The 24,349-nt window shown below is 39.4% G+C and overlaps 1 protein-coding gene across 4 annotated transcripts in view; it reads left to right on the top strand.

The window, feature by feature from the left end:
- SLC16A2 (solute carrier family 16 member 2) overlaps nt 1–24,349 on the top strand; it is a 118,093-nt gene that overhangs the window by 81,259 nt on the left and 12,485 nt on the right. For all 4 annotated transcript variants that reach the window (XM_059050403.2, XM_067023283.1, XM_067023282.1 and 1 more), the window contains exon 2: nt 23,307–23,451. In XM_059050403.2, coding sequence (XP_058906386.1) covers nt 23,307–23,451 — 145 coding nt within the window. The remainder of the gene's footprint in view (nt 1–23,306; nt 23,452–24,349) is intronic.

The raw sequence follows: 24,349 nt of genomic DNA, 5'->3' as shown, positions 1-24,349 counted from the left end.
ATCATGATTGTGCCCCTCCTACCATCTCTTTGTGGCTTCTTCTTTGTCTTTCGATATAGGGTATCTTATTTGGTAGGTTCCAGCATTTTTTGTTGATGGTTGTTCAGTGTTAGTTGTGATTTTGGTGTTTCCATAAGAAAAGGTGAGCTCATGTCCTTCTACTCTGCCATCTTGTGTCCAGGAACACTTTCAAGAAGATTTCAATGGATGATTTAGGATTTTACCTCTTTACTTCAGCTCAATCCAATTCAGGTAAGAGTTATAGGGTCCTGTTGGGTCCAGAGGCCTGGCAACAGCTTTTCAAGGTGCTTTACATCCAAAGAGAAAGGATGCAATTCTGCTCTCCCTTAAATAAATTTTCTTCTATCTTCATTACAGGAGACAGGGTGAGAAGTCATATGCATTATTTTATATAGTCCTTATACTAACCTTATAATATGACTACTATTACCCTCATGTTACAGAGTAGGAAAATTAATTTGAAGGTGTTAAGTTAATTGTCTGAAGTTATATAGAAGGTAAAGGATGAAGCTAGAGCTGGGCATTCAATTGTCAAAGTATTCTTTAGTGACTCTCACCAGCATGGCCTGGGCTGTGTACAGAACAGCTGCCTGGCTTCAACTTGTGCCATGTTGGACACAGTATTTACCTGGCTAGGCAGACAAGACAGAAAGCAAGCAACTCGGGGTCGGAGGGGATAGAGGGCTATTATCCCCAGGCCTGGTGGTGAAGAGCCTTTTTCATGGCAACTGATGATAACAGCATAAGCCAGTTGAGGAGGAAGATTGGAGAGGATATAGTTGAAGCCCCTTGGGCAAGTAGCACAAGAGGGAAGAACCCAATGCAGCTGCTGCCATTTATGGTGGGCTCCATGTCTGCCCTGGCTCCCTTTTGTTTCAGTTCCTAGTAAAACCAACTTTGTAAAACTGTCTCCTGCTAGGTAAACATCACTTCCTAGCCAGAGGAGCCTGCTGAGGGGTACGGGAGACACCCCTTCCCACCTTGCCCTTTCATGTTCCCCTGCTGCAGACTGGCACTGCAGACTGCAAAACTTTATCCTGAAGAGAGCCAGTTCTCTCCTACTAAACCCCAAAGACCAAGCCCATAATTAGTCTTTTATATGCCATATTTATTTCTGAAGGAGTTTGTCTTGGCATGGAGGCCACCCCCTCCAAAGAGCACATGTCTTAACAAATAGCCCCTGCTCCTCTTCACCTTGGTGTTTGCTAGCTTGTTCACCCTGCCCCCACCCTGGCCCTTGGGGAATGCCACCCACATAGAAGAGTAGAACAGGCTGCAGTGGGAGCTGGGTAGCCTGGCTTTTACTGATACCTGATGCTCCACCAAAACCCATCAGGTGGGGTGCCTTACCCAGAGACCAGACCAACCCCTGGTCCACTGCATGGAAAGAGCCCCTGGAGGTAGGCCCTCAGTCACTTTCTTTGAAGTGTTCCCTGAAATCCTGTTCATCTCCCATAGGGTGGGAGGGTCCTGGGTTCAGGCACTATCTGGGATGCAGGTACATACTTGAAACCTTGGAGTCCTCCTCAGCTGTCTCCTCCCTCCTCTCCAGAAAGAGTCCTGTCCCTTGTTAATAGCTTAAGTATTTGTGTACTAGAAATATGTAACATGTTACTTTAGGCTGTAACAAATTAGTGACTTTGGGTGATATGTTTAATCTCTCTGGGCCACAGTTTGTCCATGCATAAAGTGAGGAGGTGGGTTTAGATGAACACTAAAAGTTGTTCTTCCAAACTCTTGTTTATGTGGTTCAGTCTTAAGCCTGTTCTCATTGGCAGGTCTCCAGTCTAGGCTCCTTCCTACCATCCCTAAAAAATTCTGACACTGGCCTTCTCAGTGGTGGTTTCCAATCCTGCTTCCACGCCCTTACGGACACAATGACCACAGTTATCTTTTTAACATTCCACTTGAACCACGAGCCCGTGTGGGGGGGGGGGCGGGGGGGTCTCCAGTATGTAAGGATCCAGGTCCTTTTCCTGACCCTGTCATTCATAGCTCTCCACATGCAGAGCAGGGGAAAGGCTCAAGACACATCCATTTTGTGAGGCTCTTTGGGTACTTTTAAACAAGGAATTGCCAAAATATGCTTTTAACACACATCACATAAATACAAGGTAATCAATATATGTCATTCACAAGAGGGTGGGAGGGAGATGCAAAAGGGAGGAGATATGGGAATATATGTATATGTATAGCTGATTCACTTTGTTATACAGCAGAAACTAACACACCATTGTAAAGCAATTATACTCCAATAAAGATATTAAAAAATACATATGTATATGTCATTCACAAGATAATTACAAGATTAATAAGGTCTACATTGGAGGCCTTTTCTGAATGAGAGCTCCAACCAAATGGTCCTTCTGACCACTCCCCACAATGGTCACTGACATTGAAAAATACTAGTTGAGCCAATACAGAGCTTCCCAAACTTGACAATGCCCTTGAATTACCTAGGTAGTGCAGATGCAGCCAGACAAGTATGGTCCCAAGGCTGGCATTTGGGATCACTGGACAAGTTCCCTTTACATGTATGTTAGCTTCCTGCTTGGACTGGCTAGACCTTTGGCTTGCAAAGCACCATAGCCACCTTAGTCTCTGGTACCAGGCCAAAATCCTGGCAGGTTCTTAGTCAGTGTTGGTTTCACGGCTGAAGACCAGGATAGAAATGTGTTTACAGCTCTGCCTGTGTTCCTGCCTTCTCCATACCCTCTTAAGGGATACCACAGAGCCTCTACAAAAAGATATTCCAAGGCTTCAAGACCCTAACATTACTCTCTGCCTCTACCCAAATTATATGATTTTTCAAACCTCTCATCCTATCCCTACCCCTGACATTCTCTTCAGCCACCTCACTTCTGTGTCAGCTCTCTTTGTCCCAGCCCTGAGGGCTCCACAGACAGGGAGTATACTGGGTTTCTTTTGTCTGATTGTCTTTTGATCCACACTGCTTTCTTTGCTGCCTTGTGGGCACACACATAGGTATTCGAGCGAAACAAGCCCAGACTTGAAAGTTAAGAACTTCGAGGAATTTCTCTGCTCCTGGTACAGTGGAAAATCTGGGGTAAGCTGTTTGCCTCCTCTGCACCTTGGTTACTTCATCTATGGAGCAGGTATCATAAAATAATGAAAGATTAAACTCTGACCTTGTTGGTAGATGGCATATTTACATGATCTCTGGCATTCCAAGTGCATGTTGACCACAGGGCGCCTGGAGTGTAGTACCAATGGCTGGGAAGTGAATAAGGGAGTGAACACTAGGCTGAGGATCAGAAGGCCCAAAGTTAGGCCTCCTTCTGGTACTAGCTTGCTTTGTGTCCCTGGGCAAGCCACTCAAGCTCTCTGGCTCCATTTTCTTCCTTTGCAAAATAGGGTTATATACCCTAGCATAGTAGCTAAGAGCAAGGGCTTTAAAATCAGACAGACCTGGGTTGGTGTCTCAGCTCTACTGCTTACTAGCCATGTGCCCTAGTCTAGTCACCAAATCCCTCTTGGTCTGTTTACTTACTTGACAGAAAGTAAGTGGGGTCACTAACAGTATTTACTTTATGAGGTTGTTATGAGGATTAAATGAGATGATATAGCTAATATGCATAAGGAATTTAACATAGTGCCTGCCACGTAGTTAAGTACTATACAAGTCTCAGCTATTACTACTACTACTCTGAAGAAAAGGAAGACTTGCAGGAGGACATTTGCTGGCCTATCTATGTTAGGTTATTATACAGTTGCCATGAGGATGTAATGAGATAAGTGCTGGAAAAGCATTTGGAAGATAAAATGACTTTTCAAAGGTGAGGTGGTATTGAAATTAAAACATAAAGGTGTTGGGACCTTCCCCCTTGCTGCCAGGAGGTTTATCTTGAGTCTATGATCTCTGACTTAGTCAGTGCTGGCATGAGTGGCTATTTCCTTCCCTGTCCACCTACCTATCCTTGCCATCATGATGATTTATTCCTCCTGGCAGATTGAATTGGAAGAAGAGATTTGAAATCTTGACCTCCATCCCTCTGCCAACTTCCACTCACACCCTTACTGCAGAGTCACCTCTCAGATAAGTAGCCTGTGCTCAGACTGCACTTTGCATTTGCTCTGCTGAGTGTCTGGCTCTTAGTTTCTGCTGTTGCTGCTTTTCAAGTTTGGAGGTGTGCTGTAACCCATGGGGTGCCATGAAGACTTACTGCTCTGAACAGTCATTGACTTCTGCACACAAAGACACAGTTACATAATGACCATCCAACAAACCTGGGCTAGTTAAAGGAGGGGTGTATGTGTCTGGGTGTGGGATTCCCTTCAGTAGCAGCTTGAGAGAAGTGACTGTCTTCCTCTGCTCTCTCTCCAGGACATTATTTAATTTCTACATGCCAGGTCTCTTATATTACCTCACTTAATCTTCACAAAACAAACAATTAGTGGCACTTTTATAATATCCATTTCTCAGATGAGGAAACTTAGGCTTAGAGATATGAAGTAATTTGCTCAAAGTCAAACAGCAGGTAAGTAGATCTTTTCTTAAACCCATGTCTCTCTGACTCCAGAGACTGTGCTCTTAACCTATACATTATAGAAAGACTAATCCATCCCAGAACCTTCCTTGTAGTACTACAGGTCCCAACAGCCTGGTTACAAAGTAGCCAAGCTGAGGCTCAAGGAAATTTCTCTGTTGGGAAGCAGGTTGCCAACCACTGTAATATTCTGTGGTCTGCAGGGATTTTATTTTCTTCCTCTGTTCTTTTCCTCATTTTTCCCATGTCTCTCATAAAACACTTAACAGAAAGGGTCAGTATCCCTGGAAAAAGCATTTTACATTGAAAAAATGGGTTCTGCCCATGTTTTCCCAGTCCTTCCCTCTGCCATCTTTTCCCTACCTCCATCCCTCTGCTCTAATAAGGAATCCAGCGGTGCTAGGGATTGTCAGCAGATTCCTGCTCAGAGGCAGGAACATGGCCTAATCTCAGAAGTGAGATTTCCCCTGGCTTTGATACATCCTGAAGCCATAGAAGGAGGTCCCTAACTGTGTAGCTAACATTAGTGTTTATCTCAGCTCTGAGGATCAAAGCCCTATTGATCCTGGCAACCAGTCTTCCCTGGACTGATTACCTTGTCATCTGTCTCAGGCTGACCATCCAAGGTTTCCTTCCTAATTGCTGCACTGCAAGTGTGGAGAGAGCTATTTCTGGAGACAGAGCTGTCACCTGCCTACTTGAAGGAACTACCCAAAGTGGTTACCTCCTTAGCTCAGGAGTGTTCTCAAAGCTGAGGGCAGAGCCCTATCTAGTTTCAGTCTCAGGGCAGGAAGGGGCTCATCATTTCAGCATTTGTTTTTTGTTCTTGTTCTGCTGAAAGCAGAGCTTAGAAAATCAGCCATCTGACCCTGCTGTTCTTCCCTGGTGGTTGGGCAGATCATTGGAGGCCTGTCAGGCATTGTGGTACAGTGGAAGGAGCACTAGATTAGGAGTCCAAAGATGGGGTTTTAGTTCTGGCTCAGCAATGGACCTGCTGTGTCCTCTCTGAGCCTCAATTTCCCCATCTATGGTTTTTTAAAGCTTTATTGAGGAAGAATTAACATACAATAAACTGCATGTATTTCAAATATGCAATTTGACAAGTTTTGACATGTGCACACTCATGAAACCATCACTATGATCAAAGTAATGGACATGTCCATCACCTCCAAAAGGTTTCTCATGTCTCTTTATAATTCTTCTCTCCCAGCCCACTTCTGGCCCCTCCCCACTCCCAGGCGACCACTAATATGCTTTCTCTCACTATAGATTAGTCTATATTTTTCTTGAGTTTTACATAGCTGGAGTCATAGGGTATGTATTTTTTGGTAGGCTCTGGCTTCTTTCACTCAACATAATTATTTTGAGATTCATCCATGTTGTTACATGTATCAATTCTTCGTTCTCCTCCCTTCCTACCTTCTTTCCATTCTTCCAGTTCCGTTCTTTTGGGGAGATGATGTTGAATTTTATTAACATGGAAAGGTCTCTAAAACATGAGAAAATTTTAAAAGCAGCTTATAAGTAATGTATACTATATATACTATCTTTGAAAAAACTATATAGATATAAATGTATAGAAAAATCTGGAGGGATACATATCAAGGTAAAAATACTTGTCTCCAAGTGATTGGAATTGTGGAGATTTTTTTTTTGCCTTACTTCTTTGTTTTTCTAATTTTTCAATTGTGAAAATATACAGCTCTTTTTTAAAAACATCTGTATTGGAATATAATTGCTTTACAAAGGTGTGTTAGTTTCTGCTTTATAACAAAGTGGATCAGTTATACATATACATATGTTCCTATATCTCTTCCCTCTTGCGTCTCCCTCCCTCCCACCCTCCCTATCCCACCCCTCTAGGTGGTCACAAAGCACAGAGCTGATCTCCCTGTGCTATGTGCTGATCTCCCTGTGCCATGCGGCTGCTTCCCACTAGCTGTATATTTTACATTTGGTAGTGTATATATGTCCATGCCACTCTCTCACTTTGTCACAGCTTACCCTTCCCCCTCCCCATATCCTCAAGTCCATTCTCTAGTAGGTCTGTGTCTTTATTCCCGTCTTACCCCTAGGTTCTTCATGACATTTTTTTTCTTAGATTCCATATATATGTGTTAGCATACGGTATTTGTCTTTCTCTTTCTGACTTACTTCACTCTGTATGACAGACTCTAGGTCCATCCACCTCACTACAAATAACTCAGTTCCGTTTCTTTTTATGGCTGAGTAATATTCTATTGTACATATGTACCACATCTTCTTTATCTATTCCTCTGTTGATGGACACTTAGGTTGCTTCCACCTCCTGGCTATTGTAAATCGAGCTGCAATGAACATTTTGGTACATGACTTTTTTTTTTTTTTAACATCTTTATTGGAGTATAACTGTTTTACAATAGTGTGTTAGTTTCTCCTTTACAACAAAGTGAATCAGTTATACATATACATATGTTCCCATATCTCTTCCCTCTTGCGTCTCCCTCCCTCCCACCCTCTCTATCCCACCCCCCTAGGTGGTCACAAAGCACAGAGATGATCTCCCTGTGCTATGCGGCAGCTTCCCACTAGCTATTTAATTTACATTTGGTAGTGTATATATGTCCCTGCCACTCTCTCACTTTGTCACATCTTACCCTTCCCCCTCCCCATATCCTCTACTCCATGCTCTAGTAGGTCTGTGTTTTATTCCCGTCCTATCACTAATCTCTTCATGACATTTTTTTTCTTAGATTCCATATATATGTGTTAGCATATGGTATTTGTTTTTCTCCTTCTGACTTACTTCGCTCTGTATGACAGACTCCAGGTGTATCCACCTCATTACAAATAATTCAGTTTCATTTCTTTTTATGGCTGAGTAATATTCCATTGTATATATATATATGTGCCACATCTTCTTTATTCATTCATCTGTCGATGGATACTTAGGTTGCTTCCATGTCCTGGCTATTCTAAATTAACCTGCAATGAACATTGTGGTACATGACTCTTTTTGAATTATGGTTTTCTCAGTGTATATGCCCAGTAGTGGGATTGCTGGGTCATATGGTAGTTCTAATTGTAGTTTTTTAAGGAACCTCCATACTGTTCTCCATAGTGGCTGTACCAATTCACATTCCCACCAGCAGTGCAAGAGTACTCCCTTTTCTCCACATCCTCTCCAGCATTTATTGTTTGTAGATTTTTTGATGATGGCCATTCTGACCGGTTATACAGCTCTTTTTAAAAGTAAGAAAATGTTACTTTATTTTTAAACAGCTTTATTGAGCTATAATTGACATACAATAAACAAGCTCATATTTAAAATGCACAGTATGTGAAGTTTTGATATATGTATGTATACATCATGAAGCCATTACCATATTCAGGATAGTGAGCATATCTATCATCCTCCAAAGTCCTCTTCCTATCCACAGGCAACTATTGCTCTTCTTTCTGTCACTACAGATTAGTTTGTATTTTCTAGACTTTTTATATAAATGGAATAAAAGTAGGTATTTTTAAAATTTGACTTCTTTTACTTACTGCAATTGTTTTGAGATTCATGCAAGTTGTTGCATATATCAATAGTTCATTTCTTTTTGTTGCTGAGTACCATTTCTTGGTATGGATATACCACAATGTGTTTATCCATTTACATATTGATGGACATGGGTTGTTTCTAGTTTTTTACTATTACAAATATAGTTGCTATAAATATTCATGTACAGGTCTTGATGTGGACATATGCTTTTATTTTGGGCGTTACTGGGTCATTGTAACTTTAGATGTAACCAGTTGAGGAACTTCCAAACTGTTTTCCAAAGTGATTACACCATTTTACAGTCCCAGAAACTATGCAACTGCAACTCAGAGTTTCAGTTGTTCCAAATCCTCACTAACACTTGGTATGGTAAGTTTTAAAAATACTAGATGTTTTAATGGGTGTGTATTGGCATCTCATTAGGTTTTAACTTGCATTTCTCTAATGGCTAATGATGTTGAGTATTCTTTCATGTATTCTGTTACCACTCATATATCTTCTTTGGTAAAGTGTCAGTTCAAATCTTTTGCCTGTTTTCCGTTCGGTTCTTTATTTTCTTGTTTTTGTAAATAAGAAATTATTCTTAAACACTCTAGATATGAGTCCTCCTTTATCAGATATATAATTGGCAAATATTTTCTCCCAGTCTGTAGCTTGTCTTTTAATTCTCTTAAAAGTATATTTGAAGAATAAATTTTAAAATTTCGATGAAGTTAATTATATGTATTTTTATACTTTGTGCTCTTTGTGTTCTATTTAAGAAATATTTGCTTAACCCAAGTTCACTATGATTTTATCCTATGTTTTCTAGAAGTTTTATAGTTTTAGCTCTTACATTTAGGTCTACCATCCATTTTGAGTTAATTTTTGAGTATGGTGTGAGATATTAGTTCAACTTCATTTTTTTCTATGTGGATATCCAGTTGACCCAGCACCATTTGTTGAAAAATATTATCCTTCCCTATTGATTTTTTTAACATTTTTAAATTGAAAATCAACTAGCCATATATGTGTGGGCCCATTTCTGGACTATGTTATGTTCCATTGATCTATATGTCTATCTTTATGCCAATGCCATAATATCTTTTTTCGTTGTTGTTTATTTTAGTTATTTTATTTCTGGCTGCATCGGGTCTTCATTGCTGAGTGCAGGCTTTCTCTAGTTGTGGCGAGTGGGGGCTACTCTTCATTGTGGTGTGTGGGCTTCTCATTGCGGTGTCTTCTCTTTTTGCTGAGTACGGGCTCTAGGCGCGCGGGCTTCAGTAGTTGTGGTGTGTGGGCTCAGTAGCTGTGGCTTGCAGGCTCTAGAGTGCAGGCTCAGTAGTTGTGGCACACGGGCTTAGTTGCTCCGTGTCATATGGGATCTTCCTGGACCAGGGATCGAACCTTTGTCCCCTGCATTGGCAGGCAGATTCTTAACCTCTGCACCACCAGGGAAGCCCCAATACCATAATGTCTTGATTGCTGTAATTTTATAGTAAGTCTTAAAATCAAGTCATTATAAGTCTTCCAACTTTGTTCTTCAATGTAAAAATTATTTTTGCCATTCTATATCCTTTACATTTACACATAAATTTGAGAATCAGTTTGCCAAATTTTATCAAAAAAGAAAACCTTGCTGGGGTTTTGATTGGGATTGCATTGTATATATAAAACAACTTGGGGGAGAATTGATATGTTAACAATATTGAGTCTTCTGACCTGTGAACAAGATATATCCTTCATTTATTTAGATCTTCTTTAATTTATCTAATCAACATTTTGTAATTTTCAATGTAGAGATCTTGTACATATTTTCATCAGATTTATCCATAAGTATTTCAAATTTCGGATGGTATTGTAAATGGTTTTTTTATCTCAGTTTTTAATTATTCATTGCTAATATATAGAAATACAATTGGTTTTTGTATGTTGATTTGTACCTTGTGAGCTTATTTAACTCACTTATTACTTCTAGTTGCTTTTTTGTAGTCTTTAATGTTTTCTAGATAGACAATCATATTGTCTGTAAACAGAGATAGTTGTAAAACTATAAGTAACACTTATTTATAATCTGTATGTCTTCTATTTCTTCTTCTTGTCTTATTGCACTGGTGAGAACCTCCAATGCAATATTAAATAGAAATAGCAAGTACAGACATCCTTGCCTTGTTCTTAATCTTAGGATGAAAGATTTTAGTCTTTCATTATTAAGTATGATGTTAGCTATAGGTTTTCACTAGTTGCCCTTTATCAGGTTGAGAAAGTCCCCACCTATTACTGGTTTTCTGAGAGTTTTTATCTGGAATGGGTATTGAATTTTGTCAAGTGTTTTTCTGTATCTACTGAGATAATTATATGGGATTTAAAAATTTTGTAGTCGTTAATAATCACATACTGCATTGGTTGATTTTTGGATGTTGAACTAACCTTGTATTTCTGGGATAAATATTACTTGGTCGTGATGCTTTATCCTTTTTACATATTGTTTGATTCAATTTGCTAAAATGTTGTTAAGCGTTTTGCAACTGTGTTTATGAGGGACATTCATTTGTAATTTTCTTTTCTTGTGCTGTCTTTATGGGGGTTATGGTATTAAGGTAACACTGGACTCATAGAATGAGTTGGAAAGTATTGCCTCCTATTTTATTGTTTGCAACAGTTTGTGTAACCTTGTTATTTTTTCTTTCTTAAATGTTTATAATTCACCAGTGAAGCCATCTTGGTTACCCCCCTATGATTCTTGAGGACCCTTTCATTTTTACCACTTTGCAGTTCTAATAAGATGCTCATCATCAATCTTCCTATTTATATATATGCATCTCTCTTTCTGTCTCTTATTTCTTTTCTGTCTCTGCCTCCTGCCTCTTTTCCATACTCTCTATCAGGTGAGTGTCTGACAATCAGAGTCTCTAGGTGCTAGCCAGCCCCCTCAGAGAAAACTGAGGAAACTGTTTCAATTCATAGTTCTTCCAGAACACTGATGGTTTGGGTTCAAGAACCACCTCTAATATACCTTAGCCATTAGAATAGATAACTGACCATTGTCCTAAACCAGTGGTCGCCAAATCAGTGGCCATAAGACATTAAGTAAAGCCCATCATCCCTGAAGGACTAAGGCAGGAGTTAGAAGGACTGAATTTTCAGACTTGACATGGGTAGTTCTAAGTGAGTCTCTCTGGGCCTCGGTCTGACTATCTGTAAAATTAGGAACTGGATGTCTAGATCTTCTGACTCCAAAAAATGGAAGTAAATAAACAATAGCAGCACAGAGAATTAGGTCAAATAAAGTAATAAGGGGGGTAAATAAGACAACTTACGTTTTCAGTGATTATTTGACTTTACAAGTTTTGACACTCAAAAGTAGGTAGCCCATTAAAGTTGGCATGTTTTGAGACGAAGTGTAGAAGGTTAAAAATGGGATTTGTTTAGATGTTGAATGCTTGGAAAAGAATGTTTTCCAGTATTTCTGTGCCAACCCAGAAAAACACCATCACATTCTAATGAAGAGAAAAAATAAAACACTGCCAGGACAAATATGAAAACACTTTTGGAATTTTAAAATAAAGGCTTGCTACAGATCTGGAGTAACGTTCTAGACACTGTGGATGTGAGTAGCTACCAGAGTAAATGGACTTTGATAGGCTGAGAGCTGGAAGAAAGAGCTTCTCAACATAATGTTTATCAAACCATAGAAAAAGTTTTGGAATCAGCTTCCCTGAACAAGATTGTTACATTTATTCACCAGAAAAATAACTACCTAGCACTTAACTCCTAGCACAAGGCTAGAGAAATAGTTAATAAATGAAGCTCAGCTGGAGGTTGCTCTCCAGTCAGCCACAGAGAGAATGAAAGGCAGGGCTCCTGCCATCTCAGTCCCCAAGGAAGACCAGAGTGTTGCATTTTTCTCCTCTGGAGTACCCCAGCTGACCCCTGAAGTGCTTTTACTTGCCTCCTTTTAAATGTATTCCACCAATGCTTTCAGTCATCTTACTAATGTGTGCTGATCAACTGGCTAGATATGCCATCATACCATCAGCACAGTCCTGAGCTACCTGCCACCAACCCCACATGGTCCCCATGCCCTACCTATGCCATTCTGACCATGTTCACTTATCCCATCTAGGTTTAGTCTCTTTACTGTGTTCTGGGGATTCTGAAGAAGGGTGGAGATGGGGCAGAAATGGGAATATTTCTGGCAACAGGGACTCCAGTTAATAGTGACATTTCCTCCACTTAGCGTTGCATAGCAAGCTTCAGAACATGGCTCCTAATACTATTTGCTAGTCTTTCATCATACTGTTCACCTTGTCATGAAGCAGGGGATCCTGAATAAAGACATCTCTGCCCTCGTGTCACCCCCTTTCACCTCTCTCTCTCCTTTACCCTTCCCCAGCTTTGCCCTTTCTTTGGCTTTGCTCCATCATTCCCTCATTTGAGCTTTTGTTAGTTCCCTACAACAACAGGAATTTGTGAAAGCCTATAATTTATTTAGAGAGTTTGGCTCTTAGAGTACTCTCCCTGCTTTCCAACTCAGAGGGAGAGCTCAGAGAAGTTGGCTTTTGGAAACCAAGGAATGGGGAATCTGGTCTCGCATTTGAGTTCTTTTCTGAGCAGACTCCCTGTACTTCAAAGACATTAGACTGTGAGCCTGGGTAAGGAGCCAGGGCACTAATTGGGCACTTGAGTGAAAAGACTTTGAATATAAGGAAATTTGAGGGCCAATAGGTCCAGGATGGAGCTGGAAAGACTGGGGTTCTGCTTTCACACTGCTCAGGCTCAACAGAAGCCCAGCTGGCTATGGGTGCTTAAAGGAGGAAAGGAGGTAGTGTCCAGTGAATATAGACATTGTGTTCATTTCAGGCACAGGTCTTTGAGGGCCAACTCTTTGGGAGTACTTAAGTCACCTGAGGGTAGTGGTTGAGGCTGAAGAGAATTCTGGGAATCATTGGATGAAAGTTGTGGATGGTGGGTTTATACATAGTTAATCCTTAAAGTTCTAGGGCTCTGCTGGACAGAAAGTTTATTAGTCAGAAATTAGACGCTTGGCACTTAGCATACTTGTTCATTGAAAATAATGCTCTCTGCCTGATGGAAAGTTGTGGAGTGCCATCTCTGATTTTGCGAAGTCTGTTTATAAATACGGCCCTCTATACCTCCTGTTAAAGTCTACTTTTCACCCTTTGAACTCTCCCACATTCAGCTGTTTCATCAAAATCACTTTGTCATCAGCAGTAGGGAATTTAATAAAATCTTCCTCATATGAGAGCAAGGGTAATATGGGGAACAACAAAAACTCCCCAGCTTTGAGTCCAAGGACTGTCAAGGGTTCTAGAAAACCTCTACCCATGCCTTTTATTTTCCAAAAAAGGAAATTGAGTGCAAGAACGATAAAGGATAACCAACAACACTCATTTTACCATCAACATGGTTATAATTATAATTATTATTATTATTATCACTATTGGTTCTTCTTTTTTTAAATACAGTTATAGCTGATTATTTTTCTCTTACAAAATTTCCTCTGGTAACCTTTCCTGCTAACAATCGTTCTATTCTTCTTCAGTCATTGATCTAGCTATTAAATTACCTTTCTTTTCCTTAACGCAGCAAATTTTCTTTCCCTTGGAATGTCTGACCTCTCTGAAAATCTTTAAATAGAAAATTTTACTGTGGTCTTGAACCATGGGATTTATACATTTTACTGCACTGTTAAAAAAGTGTTCCTTATTCTACTGTGAGATCCTTGAAGGCAAATACCATATGTCACTCATTTAGCATCCTCAGTACCTGTGGGATAGCTGTGTATTTGGGCCAGAAAGGATGTTAAATGACTGTTAAATAAATGAATATCATATATGGATGGCTTCATTTTTTAAAAATGTACATTTAGTGTCAAAAACTATATCAAGGTACTTTTCCCTATTCCTCCCATGAAGTAAGGCCAAAAACACTGGCCATTATATAAAGTAAATATAAGAAGACTAAAAGGTAGAGAGAAGAAAGTTGATGGACTAGGTATCTCAGGACTCAAGGAACAACACAGTGGTGAATTACCTGGCTTTTCTTTTTGCCTCATATATCTTACATCTGGAGCTGAAGAAGCTTGCAACCCAGAAATGCCAACAGAAACGAATTAAATGAGCATTGAGAAAAGCCTGATTTCTCTAACCAAAAGACCAAGAAAGGAGGAGCCTAGCAAGAAAGAAAACTTTTAGACAATAACCACTCTACTCCAGCCAAACACCATGGGGAAAAATGCATACCTTCTGACCTTTACCAACAAAGGCCTAATAAGGAACCTTGACTTATATACTCACCCGGTTATAACAAGGTGCCCCAATCTGTCCGCCTACCATTCCAAGGTAGTATTAGAGAAAACTGAGTAGGGAGCCAGGAATGTCATCCTTTCAGTTGTAACAAGGCCTATTCTTCATCCATTGTTTCAGTGGAGACCATGCAGGGAACCTGAACATTCACCCTTGCCAGTCTGTAACTTCCAGCTCTCCTCCCATTCCTGAAGAGGTGCCAAGGTGGTGTCAGTGAAGGCCAAGTAGGAAACTAGGACTTTTAGCATCATTCAGTACAGTATCAGTTGAAGCAACGTGGAGAATAGTAACAAGAGACTCTTACCTCTCCCAACCAGTTAAGTATCAGAGGAAGACCAGTGGGGATCTTGAACACCAACCCCTGCTCAGCATAACAAGGCACCCATCCTCCCCAGGGTGTCCATAGAGGCTAAGCAGGGAACCTGGACTTCCATCCCCATCTCTTCCACCCCATCTAGAAATAATGTGGTGGTACCATGCTGGCACAGTGTCATAGTAGGCCTACTAAAACACAAGATTTAAATACGATACAGAGTCTCATAACATAATATCCAACATTTCCCAGGTAAAATAGAAAAACCACTTGTCACACCAAAGACTAGGAAAATCTCGACTTCAACGAGAAAAGACTATGTGTTGTTTTCAATGAGAAAACACCAAGATGACACAGATATTGAAATTATTTGACAAGGATTTTAAAGCAGCCACTATAAAAATGCTTCAATGAGCAATTACAATCATACTTGAGACAAATGAAAAAATAGAGTCTCAGCAAATAAATAGAAAATACAAAGAAGAAACAATGGAAATTTTAGAACTAAAAAGTACAACAACTGAAATAATAATTTTAAAAACCTCACTGGATTTGTTCCATTAAATAATGGAGAGGGCAGAGGAAAGAAGTAGTAAGCTTGAAGAAAGAACAATAGAAATTATACAATCTGAACAACAGGGGGAAAATAAATTTTTAAAAAATGAACAGAGCCTCAGAGAACTGTGGTGCTATAACAAAAGACGTAATATTCCTGTCATCAGAGGAGTCCTGAATGGAGGGGAGAAAGAAGGTGGGCCTGAAATATTACTGAGAGAAATAATGGTTGAAAAAGTCCCAAATTTGGCAAAAGAAAAATCTACAGTATTAAGAAGCTGAGTGAACCTCAAAGAGGGTGAACTCAAAGAAATCTATGCCAAAACACGTCACAAACTTCTGAAATATAAACACACACACACACATCTTGAAAAAAACTGAGAGAAATGATGCCTTAATTAAGGGGAAAAACATTCAAATGATAGTGGATTTCTCATCAAAAACCACGGAGGGTAGAAGGAAGAAGTGGCAAAACATTCTTCAAGTGCTGAAAGAATAAACTGTCAATACAGAATTGCATATCTGGTGAAAATATCCTTCAGGAATGAAGGGGGAAACCAAGGCATTTTCAAATGAAGGAAAAATAGGAGAATTTGTCACCAGCAGACCTACCCTAAAAGAATGGCCAAAGGAATTCTCTAAACAAAAAGGAAACAATAGAAGAAGGAATATTGGATCATCAAGAAGGAAGAACAATGAAAAGAGTAAAATTATGGGTAAATACAATAGAGTTTCCTTCTCCTCTTGGATTTTCTAAATTATGTTTAACAGTTGAAGCAAAAATTATAATGATTCCTTATGTGGTTTCAATGTATATAGAGGAAATATTTAAGAAAATTATAAATGGAGGATAGTGAAAGGACATGAGGGATTTTAGGTTTTCACACTCTACTCAAACTAGTGAAATGTCAACATCAGTAAACTATGATGTAATAGCTAGAGCAACCACTAAAATAGGTATACAAAGGGATACACTCAAAGCACTATAAATAAATCAAAGTGGAATTCTAAAAATTGTTAACGGAGCCTACAGGCAAGCAGAGAAAAAGAAAGTAGAGGAATGAAAAACTGAGGGAACAAACAGAAAACAAAAATAAAATGACCCTGACATGTCAATGATTACTTCCTTGCAAATGATCTAAATACATCAATTAAAAGACAGAGATTGGCAGGAAAAAAAAATACCCCAACTATAAGCTGTCTACAAGAAACTTACTTCAAATATATATCTCCAGGGAATTATGCTGGGTGAAAAAAAGCCAATTTCAAAAAGTCACACATTATATGACTCAATTTCTATAACTTTCTTAAAATAATATTATAGAGATGGAAAACAAATTAGTGGTTGCCAAGAGTTAGGGATGGTGGGGGAGTGGACTGGGTGTGACTATGAAAGAGTAGCACAAAGGAGATCTTTATGGTGATGGAGTAGTCCTGTATCTTGATTGCAGTGGTGGTTACACAAATCTACATATGTGATAAAATGATATAGAACTATACACACGTATTGTACCAATGTCACTTTCCTGGTTTTGATATTATAGTATAGTTATATACAATGTAACCATTGGGGGAAACTGGGTGAAGTGTTCATGGGACTTCTCTGGATTATCTTAGCTATTTCCTGTGAATCTATAATTGTTTCAAAAGTTGAAAAAACTCAGATTAATTTTTTTAAATCTATATTTTAAAAACTACTGATAATATCATACAAAATGGTGAGAAAATTGCAGCTTTCCCACTAAGATCAGATTCAAGACAAGGCTGTCCCTTCTCACCACTCCTTTTCAACATTGTAGTAGAAGTTCTAGCTAATATAATAATACAAGAAAAAGAAATAACAAGTATGCAGGCTGGGAAGGAAGACATAAAACTGTCTTTGTTCACAGATGACATGATCATCTATGTAGACAATCTGAAAAAAATGACAAAAAACTCTGGAACTTAAAAGCAATTACAGCAAAGTTGCAGGATACAAGGTTAATATACAAAAGTGAATTGCTTTCCTATAAACCAGCAATAAAAAAGAGGAATGTGAAAGTTTAAAAATGAATGCCATTTACATTAGCACCCCCAAAATTGAAATACTTATGTATAAACCTAACAAAATATGTACAAATTTATATGAGGAAAACTATAAAATTTTGATGAACTAAAATTCGAAGAACTAAATAAATGGAGATATTCTATGTTCATGCACAGGAAGACTCAATATTGTGAGGATGTCAGTTCTTCCCAACTTGATGTATAGATTAAATGCAATCCCAATCAAAGTCGCAGCAATTTATTTGGTGGATGTCGATAAACTGATTCTAAAGTTTACATGGAGAAGCAAAAGACCCCAAATAGCCAACACAGTATTGGAAGAGATGAACAAGTTGGAGAACTGTCACTACTTGACCTCAAAACTTATTATGAAGCTACAATATTCAAGACAGTATGGTATTGGTGAAAGAATAGACAAATAGATCAATGGAACAGAATAGAAAGCCCAGAAATAGATCCACATAAATATAGCCAACTGATCTTTGACAAGAAGCAAAGACCATACAATGGAGCAAAGATAATCTTTTCAACAAATGGTGCTGGAACAACTGGACATCCACACAGAAAAAAATTAATCTAGACATAGACCTTACATCCTTATCAAAAATTAACTCAGAATGGATCACAGACCTAAATATAAAACACAAAACTCTAAAACTCCTAGAAAATAACTTAGGAAAACTTGGGTATGATTATGACATTTTAGATACAAGGCCAAAGTCACGATCCAAGAAAGAAATAATTGATAAGTTGGATTTCATTAAAATTAAAAACTTCTGCTCTGCAGAAGATAATATCAAGAGAATGAGAAGATAAGCCACAGACTGGGAGAAAATATTGACAAAAGACATATCTGATAAAGGACTGTTATCCAAAATGTACAAAGAATTCCTTAAACTCAACAATGAGAAAATGAACAACCCTGTTGAAAAATGGGCCAGAGACCTTAACAGACACCTCATCAAAGAAAATATACAGATGACAAATAAGCATATGAAAAGACACACAACACCATATGCCATCAGGGAAATACAAATGAAAACAACAGTGAGATACCACTATATACATATTAGAATGACCAAAATCTGGAACACCGACACCACCAAATTCTGGCAAGGATGTAGAGCAACAAGAACTCTCACTCATTACTGTTGGGAATGCAAAATGGTACAGCCACTTTGGAAGATAGTTTGGCAATTTCTTACAAAACTAAACATACAATTTAGCAATCATGCTCCTTAGTGTTTAACCAAATGAATCAAGAACTTACGTCCACACAAAAATTTGCACACAGATATTTATAGCAGCTTTATTCATAATTGCCAAAATGTGGAAACAAACAAGATGTCCTTCAGTAGGTGAGTTAGTAAATAAACTGTGGTACATCCAGACAATGGAATATTATTCAGTGCTGAAAAAAAGAGCTTTCAAGTCATTAAAATACATGGGGGAAGCTTAAATGCATATTACTAAGTGAAAGAAGCCAATCTGAAAAGACTACATACTGTATGATTCCAACTATATAACATTGTGGAAAAGGCAAAACTATGGAGACAGTAAAAAGATCAGTGGTTGCCAGAGGTTGGGAGAGGAAGAGGAATGAATAGGTGGAGCATGGTATTTTTAAGGCAGTGAAAATATTCTGTATGATACCATAATGATGAATACATGTCATTAACATAAAAAGCTATATCCAATATAATTTAAATTTTCTTTGTGCAAAAAATACTTTCAAGCCCAATCATCAGCTTTCATTGTATTTTAGAAATTCAGAAGGGCCAAATAATGGTGAGTTGTAGTTGATAAAATGACAGTAAGATAATTTACTGAATTTAAGTATTTTTTCATTTTTGATAATACTCTTGAACTAATTTTTTTGAAAATCCAGCCAGAATAAAAATACATACATCATAAATGAGATCTCCCACTGGAACTTCCTGCTTCCCTGCCCCCATCTTCTTTAATTATAACAGATTTATTGAGGTATAATTTACATATGGTGATATTCACCCTTTTTATATGCTCAGTTCTATGAATTTTGACAAAAGAATATCACCACTTACAGTCAAAATATATAACATTTCATTACTCCAAAAACTTCCCTCATGTTCATCTACAATGAGTCATTTCCCCTCACCCTTCCTCCTGGCATGCACTGATCTGTTTGACCCCACAGTTTTGCCTTTTCAGAATTACATATAAATGGAATCATTGGTGTCTGGCTTCTTTTCACTTAACATAATGCCTTTGAGAATTGTCCAAGTTGTTGCCTGTATCAATATCAATAGTTCATTCCTATTTATTGCAGAGTTGTATCCCATTGTCTTAATGTATATCCACGTATTTATCCGTTCACCACTTGAAGTACAATTTGAGTTATTGCCACGTTTTGGCAGTTATGAAAAATCTGCAAAAACATCTAGGTACAGGCTTTTGTATGAATATAATTTTTCGTTTATCTTGGGTAAATACCCAGGAGAATGATGTAGGGTCATACGGTAATTGTATGTTTAACTTTTTGTTTTTAAATTTATTTTTGGCTGCATTGGGTCTTAGTTGTGGCACGTGGGATCTTCATTGAGGCAGGCGGGCTGTTCACTGTGGTGTGCAAGCTTCTCTCTAGTTGTGGTGTGTGGGTTTTCTCTTCTCTAGTTGTGGTGCACAGGCTCCAGGGTGTATGGGCTCTGTAGTTGTGGCGCACGGGTTCCAGAGCATGTGGGCTCTATAGTTTGCGGCACACGGGCTCTAGTTGAGGCGTGTGAGCTCAGTAGTTGTGGCGTGCAGGCTTAGTTGCTCCTCGGCATAGGGGATCTTAGTTCCCTAACCAGGGATAGAACCTGAGTCTCCTGCATTGTAAGGTGGATTCTTTTTTTTTTTTTTTTTTAACATCTTTATTGGGGTATAATTGCTTTACAATGGTGTGTTAGTTTCTGCTTTACAACAAAGTGAATCAGTTATACATATACATATGTTCCCATATCTCTTCCCTCTTGCGGCTCCCTCCCTCCCACCCTCCCTATCCCACCCCTCTAGGTGGTCACAAACCACCCAGCTGATCTCCCTGTGCCATGTGGCTGCTTCCCACTAGCTATCCACCCTACGTTTGGTAGTGTATATATGTCCATGACACTCTCTCACTTCGTCACAGCTTACCCTTCCCCCTCCCCATATCCTCAAGTCCATGCTCTAGTAGGTCTGTGTTTTATTCCTGTCCTACCCCTAGCCATAAAAAGAAATGAAACTGAGTTATTTGTAGTGAGGTGGATGGACCTGGAGTCTGTCATACAGAGTGAAGTAAGTCAGAAGGAGAAAAACAAATACCATATGCTAACACATATATGTGAAATCTAAGAAAAAAAAATGTCATAATGTGGATTCTTTACCACTGGACCACCAGGGAAGTCCCCCTGTATGTTTAACTTTTAAGAAGCTGCCAAACTGTTTTCCAAAGCAGGTATACCATTTTGCATTCCCATCAACAGTGTATGAGATTTCCAGTTCCTCTATATCCTCACCAGTACTAGGTATTGTCATTTAAAAAAAAAAAAAGCCTTTTTAGTGGTTGTATAGGGGTATCTCATTGTGGTTTTAATAAGGATTTCTTGAATGATTAATGATATTGAGCATCTTTTCATGTGCTCAATTGTCATTCATGTACTGTGTTTGTGTGTAAACTGTCTGTTCAAATCTTTTGCCATATTTTAAATTGGATTGTTTGCTGTCTTATTGAGTTGTGAGAGTCAGCTCACACTTGTACTCTGGATACCAGTCTTTTATCAATGTGTCTATTGTAAATACTTTTCCCAATCTGGTTTGCCCTTTCATTTTCGTAACAGTACTTTTCAAAGAACAGAAGTTTTACACTTTGATGAAGTCTAATGTATCAATTTTTTAATGGATCACACTTTTGGTAATTATCTATGAAATCTTTGCCTAACCAAAGGTCGAAAAGATTTTCTCCTATACTTTCTTCTAGAAGTTTTAAGTTTTACATTTGAGTCTATGATCCATTTGTATTAATTTTTATGTATGATGTGACTATTGGTATTTATAAAGCTCTCATATATATGATCACATCTGATAATCTTTAGATTAAAAAAAACTTTGGGGAAGGCACATGGAGAATTTTATTTCCCATTTTACAGATGAGAAGTCAGAAGATTAGAGAAGTGCTGTGTGATTTGCTCAAGGTCCCATAGCTGATAAGAGGTGAAATTGAAAGGTATAAGGTAAAATTGTGATGAGAGTTCGGGTCTCCTGCGGTCTCAGGCCAGTACTGTTGGAGTCAGCCAGCTAAGACTCAAGATGACACCCACAGCAAAGCAAAGATTGCCAGTGGAGATCTGAGCAACCTATTAGGCACTGAGGAAAGAGACTCAGACAATGGACTAGTCTAACCTCAGACTGCACTCCTCTGGCCCATTTTGGGCTCCACAATTGAAGAGAGCCAGAAGCTGGCCTGGCATCCTGTTCAGGTGACACTCAATGAATACTTTTTGATGATGATGATGATGAAGACTAGGAACGTGTTAAGAGAAGAGCTCTCAAAGTAATACAGATTTAGAAATTAAAGCTAAGAAGAAATATTAATGAAACTAAGAATTGTTTAGCCTAGAAAACAGAGGCCTACAATGAAACTTGATACAGCCTTCAAACAAAAAAAGCTTGGGCTTTCTTTCCGAGGGCTGAGCAAGGGGAAATGGGCTGGAAGAATCCAAATAAAAGGGCAAATTTCTTCCTCCCTGTTGAGGATTGTTACAGACACTTAAGAGCCTTTATAAACAGAATAAACTCTTCTTATTTGAGTTTGGAGTCAGGGATTTGCCAAACATGGGTTCTGATGAAGGATTTCAGCATGAGAGTTAGTTGACCCTCTTGCATAGCGTCCTTATAAATTTTTGAGTGTCTCCTGAACCTGACCTGTACAATTCCAGGAGCCCTTTGTCTGTGGCCTTCCCTACTCCTTAGTCTTAGCATCTTCACAAGACTCTTCCAATAACCAAGAGAAGTCTTACCTAAGCTCCTGAAGGCTTAATTAATTCTCATGTTCCTTGGCACTGAAGCCAAGTAGCCCAATGCCTAAGGCTATAAATCTGGCTTAGCATTCCTGGAAGGAAGCTTGAATTGTTGGCTAGTCCAAATCTGACCACAGTGCTTGAATCACCTATTTTATATCTACCTCTGCTTGCACACCTCCAATGATGGGAAGCTTCATTCATCCCAGTAAGAGATATAATACAATGAACATTGGACTAGAAATAAGGAGAGTTAGGTTTGAGTCCCAGCTCTGCCATTTAACTTGCTGTGTGATCTTTGGCAAGTCCCTTCACATTTCTGTAGCTGTTTCTTTATCAGTAAAACATCTGTAGAGGACTCTCTTTGTTTTAGTTTGTGTTTGTTTAACTGCTATAACAAATAACCCTAGAAAATTCAGTAGCTTAAAGGACGTTTCTTTACTTCTTATGTAACATTCAGGGCAGGGGTTCCAGGTTGGAGAGAGGGGGGAACTTCACTCCATTCAGAGACCCAGACAGAACTGATGGCAGTTCTGCCAGTCTTAATACATGGCTTCCAAGGTCACTCTGCCATTATAGCTCCCAAGTAAGCAGAAACATCATGGTAGTCTTTTTATGGTCCAGGCCTGGAAGTGGTATTTGTCTTTTTTACCCACATGCTATTGGTCAGAATTCAGTCACATGGTCAAACCAAACAGCTGAACAGGCTAAGAAATGTAGTGTAGCTGTGTGGTAGCTAGCTACAAGTCTCCATCACAGACTTGATCTCTAAAGGCTCCCTACCCCAACTTTGAAGTCCTGGGTATGCTTATGAACTAGACTCCTGGTTCTCACATTGCTTTGTTACAGGCACTTTGAAAATTGCCTGACCTCACTGACCATCAGGGACTAGCAGGCTGGCAGTACAGACCAAGGCAATGCCCCCAGTGAAAGGCCAGAGAAGATATGAGATACCAGCTGCACCACCAGGTAACACATTAAACTAAGGTGTCTTTGTGCTTCTTTTCTCTGCAGCGTGGGTAGGAGCCCTCTCAATGGGCATGATCTTCTTCTGTTCTCCCATTGTGAGTATATTCACTGATCGATTGGGCTGCCGAATCACAGCAACTGCAGGGGCTGCCGTCGCTTTCATTGGCCTCCATACCAGCTCCTTCACCAGGTAAGGCTAGGAGTTGCTGACCATTTGCCCAAGGCTGAGGGGTGGCTTCTTTCTGGGCCTCAACTAGACACTCTTCTCATTGTAGAATCCCCTGTGGCCCTTTCCATGTAGGGTCCTCAAGACCCTGCTCCCAGGAATTATTGTCCAGTGGGACTCATCTTGGTAGGGTCCCCAGGACACATTGGTAGGGAATATACCCAAGGAGGACCCAAGAGTTCCAAAGTGGTGGGAGGAGCCTAAGCTTGGGCATTCATACTGCTGGGCCCAAGTCAAATTTTGGCCACTGAATGGCAATGGAACAATTCATGAGTACCATTCCCCTCTTTGCGCCTCAATTTTTATACTGTAACATGAGGAGATTAGATCAGGTCTTTTCAGGTGTCTTCCAGCTCTGCCATTCTATTTCCCTCCAATATGCCACACATCTCATGACCTCAACTGCCCTCCTGGAAATGAACTTCTGGAGTAAGCACATGTGAACACCTACCATTACAGGATTCCTAAGGTAATCTTATGCTGAAAAAGAGGTCAGCTGAGCCCAAGGCTGTTTAGGATTTCTGGTCCTTTTCCACTTCTGGATGGCAATGTATGGATGATTTGGAACAGATAAAGATCCATGTCTTGGGTGTGAGAAGGGATGTTTAGCAGCCTCCCTCACTGAGATAAAGACCCAGCACCCAGCTACCCAACTAGGCCTAAGCTAGGTAAATGCAAACTCTGGTCCCATAGGTCCTACTGGCAGAAACTGGTAGTGTCGGACAAGGAGCAGGCTACAAGTTCATTTTCTGCTTTCTTTTTGCCAGCTCTCCAGAAGCATGTCTGTAGGGGAGGAGAGAAGTAAAAACCCTCCACCACAGCCTGAGGAATATGGGATTCCTAAAGAACTCCAATGACTTTC

The sequence above is a fragment of the Kogia breviceps genome, chromosome X (genome assembly GCF_026419965.1).
Source record: "Kogia breviceps isolate mKogBre1 chromosome X, mKogBre1 haplotype 1, whole genome shotgun sequence".
Classification (NCBI taxonomy): domain Eukaryota; kingdom Metazoa; phylum Chordata; class Mammalia; order Artiodactyla; family Physeteridae; genus Kogia; species Kogia breviceps.
This window is presented reverse-complemented; position numbering and strand designations above follow the sequence as displayed.